Genomic DNA, 6,087 nt, shown 5'->3' with positions numbered 1-6,087 from the left:
CAGCGAGTGAATGCCCAGCTTACGAGTGCCTAAGGATGTCTACTGATAAGGCTGGCATCCAAGTCCCCATTGCACCTGAAGCACACGGAGGCCACCATGTTGGGAATTACTGGTGTGTGGGCCCTGGATAGAACAAAATGTATACTTCAGGATGCAGGAGACAAGGAAGATGAGGTGTCTCCAAAGATCGCAAGATGAGATCAGGCCATTATAAGAAAAACATGGAAACAAAAACTTGTGTGGGTCTTACTGGCCCCTACCATATGCAGTAAGTGCAGTGATGAAGGTTCTGTTAGCAAAGCAGATAAGGAAGAGCCACAACAAACCCTCATTAAGAGCATATATTGGATGCACATGTGTCCTATGGGGCGAATTGCAAGGACAAATAGTACGCTTAGCCAGAAGACCTAACGAATTCACACCAGTTCATCAAAGCAAGGTGGTCAAGTCTGGGGGTCACATTGCCCACTGCTAGTGTCAACTGCAATACATGAGTTCCTAAGTATGTTGGCTATAATAAACATTTAAAAATGTGTGACCAGGTTATGTCTCTGTGGCACAGTGTGACCCTAGGCTAATTTCACAGTATCCTTGTATTACCCACAGGGATAAATATGTCCAGCCATGATGTAGGAGCAGAACACACTTTGCGCCCCTGTGCAGAGCCATCACAGGAAGTCCTGGTAAGCATCTGGATTCATAGGGGATTCATTTTCTTCCTAAGGCCAACAGAGAGTATATTAGAGATGTCTCTGTATCTGAATAAGAGCCAAAGCCGAAGAGCACTAGAGTGGGAAGGGTACAGTTCCCAATTATCCCGCGATACTCCTGACATACTATCCTTCCTCTGAAGAGTATTTGCAGACTCTCTTATAGTATCTGTGAGTAGGGAAATCTCCTTGGCCATCCTCACTGGCTCGCAAAACCTCAGGGAATGAGTGAATTTTGTACAGGGTCACATCTAGAGGTTAATGCTGCATCCAAGCATGCAGGTTTTCTCAGAATAACTAGGAAAATTTTCTTTTGCTACCTTGCCAGCCTGGAAAGCAGAATATTAGGTCCATCACTCCAGGACAATGATTCTACATTTACCTTTTGCCACCGTTACAAACTTCCAGAGATTAGTGATGCCTAGAGAATCAGCTCTTTGTCATGGACAACAAGTGTTTCCCCAGCCACAAAGTGTGCTTTGAAAGGTCATTTGGTTTGGTAGGGAATGTGATCCTACTATCACTACTTCCTTCACCTTGTAGTTTGTTTCTGGTATTATTCTACAGTTTCTTCTGGGAGTCTGAGAATGCAGACACCATGTACCTATAGCATTTTATACCATCGATACAATCTTCACAAGTTCTCTTGGAAGCACTCATGGAGACTGAAATTCTGATCTCGGGTCTCTCTGTGAATCATCACTAATGAGGTTGGTGTTCATACCTTAACAGTTGGGGTACCGGATCTAAAGCATCCCCTGATCTGAACACCCATCTGAGATCACCAGGGTGCCACAGCACTACTAAAGTAGGGAAGAAAACAGAAAAAGGAATGAAACAGTGAGGTGGGGAAGAAGCCAGAGGTGGAACATGACCAGCCTGTTGATCTCAGAAACAGGAGGTATCAGGCCATATGACAGAAAGAATAGCTATGAGCACAGGGACACTGTAATGTAACATGGCTGGCATGAGGAAGCATGGCCAGCGTGAGTAAGGAGACTGGTATTGGGAAAGAGACAAACACAAACCTTTATGGACTTACTCTTTATTGCCATTACACCCATACTGCCTGTTCCCCTATCCACTCTTGCCTGTCTCACCTAGGTCATTCTTACTCCTCACAGGTATACAAGGCATTGTTTGCAGTTCTTACTTATTTCTGAAATGATAATACAAATCTTCATTGAAGATCTGAATAACTCCAGAGGCTGTTGATGCCATGAAGGAAACAGGGACAGTGCTCTATGTAGCCCTGAAATGTTTCAGGACGTACATGTGTATTTCAGACAGTAGAGAGAATGGAGAGTGGGGAAGGAGGCTAAGCTTCTGGACCATACTATCCAACTATGGGAGAACCTCTACAGATAACATTGAGGTGGAGCAATTGGCATAACTTCACATAAGCAATGTTGATTTTAGGTTCAAGTGCAATAGGCAGAATTCGGGGCCTAGCCTGAAATGTCTCTCCAATGTCAACAACCTCCACCCTCCTTAACTACTGTCACCAACCTTGCCAATTCTTTCCTAAAAGGGGAAAAAAGTGTGTTCTAATGCTGAGCTTCAGCTGGAGATATGTCTCCCTCCTCTCATTAAACTGTAGAGGCAGACTCTCCAACTGACTTTTAGAAACAATCATTGCAAACTCACAATCAGAACCGAGTTGTTTATTTTCCCATTCAAATCCTACATATATTTGCACAGAGTCAGACACATATGACCGTGTGGATTTGTCCCGAATTATCAATTCACATTTTATCACCTGTCTGGCCCTCTGCATCCTGTCTTAGTACCTGAAGTGAGTTCCAGGGTTTTTCTGTGTTGACCTAGCTTGTCTCCTAATTCTGAAGTAGTGCTTGTGATGAACACATGTCCCAATGAATTTAGGTAAAGTTGGATGCTCCATCATCTTCCAGTCAAAGTCCAGAATTACCCTAAGGAACACGAAAAATACATACTGATTACAAGTATATAATATAAAGTTGTTTTGATACTTCTGGATGCTGGCTAAGACACAATAACTCCCTTCTAACTCTAGATCTTCTGATCTCAAGTCTCCAGTCCATGAGGTAAAGTCCATTCTCTATCACCCCTTCCCCACTATCATGTCGAGGATTACACAAGAAATCTCACAAGTCATGATTTACCACAAGCAAAATTATTCAGACAATGGTGGAAATAAATTTGGGAGAGCCAAAACTTAGGAGATGGGAAGAGGGTAAGAAATGGGTTTACTTCTCTTGGAACTCTGAGAAGGACAGGGTATTAAAGATTCAGCTTGGCATCTACCTGAGTGTCTCTGTACGTTACCCATGCTTCAGCAGAATTAGTTCAGCCTTAACCAGTTTTGCACAGCTGTCCTTCCAATTTGTTGTCTCTTCCAGAGGCCCTGGAGGAACTGCGTTTGGCCATCCTCTTTTAGTCACAAGCCTCAAATGTACAGGTGTGAAGTTAGCATTTAGGTACCTGACAAGATGGACAGCATGTACTAGCTACCCACCTATATATCCTTCTTCTTTACCCCCTCTTCATGTGCTTTCATCATCTTGTAGTAGTGCAATGGATTGAGCCACAGGTCTTTTCTGATGATCTGGTAAAGTAAGTAGGTAAGGTAAGTAGGTAAGGCAATTAGCTCAAGGTTCACAGTCAGCACTCAGCAAGCCAGTGAACCAACCAACGTCACAGATGGCTTGCTTTGGCCTTTTGTAGTACCTCAGTGATCCTGTTTGAGCCTGCAAAATTGTGGTCTGTAAACCAGTTGAAGAAGTTTGGGCTCTTGTTGTGGTTTCTGTGACTGTCAGCTTCAATTTTATAATCCTGACGCCACAGAATGGGAGTGGAATGGCACAACCTATATCCTGCAAGAAGACATGATAAGAGAATCCAAGTCCTGTTGGCCATTATCAATTCACAAACTCCAAAAAACACACTGTGAGCAAATTCTTACCAGTGATATCCACGACGAATTCCTTAACAACCACTGCATTCTGGAAGTATGGGTTATTTCTAAAGTAAAAGGTGATTTTGCAGGAACTCTTGGGATGCCTGAGTTCTTGTACCTACCAGAAGAAAAGGTAGAAAGCTAAAAGCCCTTTACAGGTAACCGGCAAGTTCCTGTTTGGAAGTGAGTTCTGTTCGTGACACTGTATAGCCCACCAAGATAAATGCCTTGGGTACTCACTTCCAAATTGATCATGTAGCTAAGCATGTCTTCATCTTGGTCACTGATCATTGCTGACAGCTGGGGATGGTTCACAAACTGCCTGGGTCAAGGAGCCTTCAGATGCTGTGGATGTGCTAGGTATAACCACTTGCATTGAAAGCAGCAAGTGATGTGTGAGGCTAGTGTCTTCCTAGGTACTCCAATCTCCATCTTATTCTAGGCCAAGGAATATCCTAAATAATAAGGTAAGCTTAGGATTTGCAAATTGAAGACGACCTGAAGTGAGCTCTGTTGTATTCTGTTCTCTGAGTGATGGGGACCAGATTTTACAATCTCTTTGTCTAAATGTCTTCTTTCCCACCTCTTTCTGACCGTGGCATAACTCACACCCCTTTCCCATAGCACCATTACAAAACTCTTCTCCAATTAGCAGCCTATGTGGCAACTTCCTTGTGCTACTCATTGTTTCTATGACTCATTGTCCCTACAACTCCTGCCTATACCAATCTCTAGCCTACATTATCCATAGTCCTCTTCTCTAGGGACCCTAGCAGTGTGATGTTCCAGATCCTGTGCATGCAAATGCCTCATAAAAGGTCCACTACTCGAAAACACAGGCTGCAAGGCAGTAACAAGTAAGATGCCTAAGGATACAGTTTGGGCCCAGAAGCCAGGGATGCCCCGGATGTTGCTGCTTCTGGAATCCAGGAGAGTCTTTTGCCTCTTGCTCAGATTCTGTTTTAGGCGTTCATGAGCCTTGGTGGCTTGGTTATTCACTGGTCCCAGATCTAACTGAAGAGCCTGCAATTCCTTCAGTGGTGGCTGTTGAGAAATAGGTTTACCGTTGGCTAACCATTGCTTCCTCCGTGCTTGTGATACAAATTGTCTGAAAGGTGCCTCTAAATCACCCCCACCAGCTTTTTTGTCTCCTACTCAGCCATTTTATTCTCCTGCTGCACCGGCCCCACAGCCTTGCTGTCCAACAGTGGCAGCACAGCCGACTCTCCAGTGCTCCATGTAGTCTCCACGTGCCCTGTACCTTTCACAGGGATCCTTAGCCTGGCCCAACTGGACCTCCATGAGCAGCAAGCAAGTTCTCAGAAGGCGTTAGCAATGCAGCAGTTTGCCGTGCATTGCCTTCCCGCGCAGTCTGTGCTTTCCATTCCCGAGGGCAACCTCTCCTCTACCCGTGGGACTTGCCCACTCTCCTTCCCTTCTGCCTATTCTGCCTCCTTTTCCAGTGCCCTTGCTTCTCCCTCCCTGTGTGCCATCCCGGGAAACCATCTCCCCTCCCCGTGAGCCATTGTTCTGCTTACCTCCCTCTCTTCCACCCCACGAGCCTACTCCCCTTCTCTCGTAGCACACCCCCCCTCATCCTGGCATGGTCACTTCCTTCTTGGCCTGCTCTGCACCCATAACCCTACCCTGGGTGCCAAGGGCTTTCTCTTCTTGCCTGCCATGAGCTTTTGTCCCCCTGTCCTCCTCTATCCTCTAGGCTAGGCCTCCCCTCCCCGGAACTCGGCTCCCTCCCCCTCCTCCGTTCCCATTGCCAATATTCTCTCACCACTGGCCCGCCGCCTCCCCACAGGAAGCGCCCCCTAGATTACCTCTTCCGCAGGTGGAGGAGTCCCACATTCCTGTCTACTCGCCATGTCGTCCTGCTCGTCCTCACCCCAAGCTTGCTCCTGCAGAGAGCCACAAAGCAGCTCGGCCTCGGGGAACCGCCCAACCACGGACTGTGCTGGGGGCGGGACAAGCGCCCTGCACCGGAAAGCAATTAGCTACTTCCGCCTGGGTCGGGCTCCCAGCCAAGACACGGATGGCACCTAGTTCCGCGTCATTCCTCCAGAGGCGGAAGTTGAAGGGGTGCCAGGTGCGGTGGGTCCGCCTGTAATCCTAGCTACCCCGGAAGCCTGGCCCGGATGGCGGGCGATTGAAGCCCGGCGGGAAAGCAAAGTCCGCTCCTGACACCATCGGCAGTAAACGACTCCCAAAACACCCCTAGGTGACCAGCTTTGATCCAAAGACCGCGGGGACACCCCTGGGCCCTGGGTTCAAACCCCTGGACAGACGCAGGAAAGAGAAAAATCAACGGCAGGGAAAGAAAAGGGAGTGGAGGGAAGGGGAAGAAAGAGTGGGCACGAGACGTGGGAACACTGACCCTGGGGAGAAAGCTGGAGCAGACTACAGATTGGCATTTACTTAATAGTGCGGATA

General features: G+C 47.1%; 1 protein-coding gene across 1 annotated transcript; it reads right to left on the bottom strand.

Annotated features, from left to right (window-relative positions):
* Nucleotides 1–668: 668 nt before the first annotated feature.
* LOC125344500 (testis-specific Y-encoded protein 3-like) lies at nucleotides 669–5,844 on the bottom strand. Its single transcript, XM_048337013.1, has 8 exons — nucleotides 5,775–5,844; nucleotides 5,478–5,611; nucleotides 4,525–4,692; nucleotides 3,889–3,966; nucleotides 3,655–3,766; nucleotides 3,420–3,565; nucleotides 3,229–3,297; nucleotides 669–719 (listed from the first exon to the last, which is right to left on the bottom strand). Exons 1-8 carry the CDS (start codon nucleotides 5,842–5,844, stop codon nucleotides 669–671), a joined length of 828 nt encoding a protein of 275 aa, XP_048192970.1.
* Between the last annotated feature and the right edge of the window lie 243 nt (nucleotides 5,845–6,087).

Source organism: Perognathus longimembris, unplaced genomic scaffold (assembly GCF_023159225.1).
Source record: "Perognathus longimembris pacificus isolate PPM17 unplaced genomic scaffold, ASM2315922v1 HiC_scaffold_123, whole genome shotgun sequence".
Classification (NCBI taxonomy): domain Eukaryota; kingdom Metazoa; phylum Chordata; class Mammalia; order Rodentia; family Heteromyidae; genus Perognathus; species Perognathus longimembris.
This window is presented reverse-complemented; position numbering and strand designations above follow the sequence as displayed.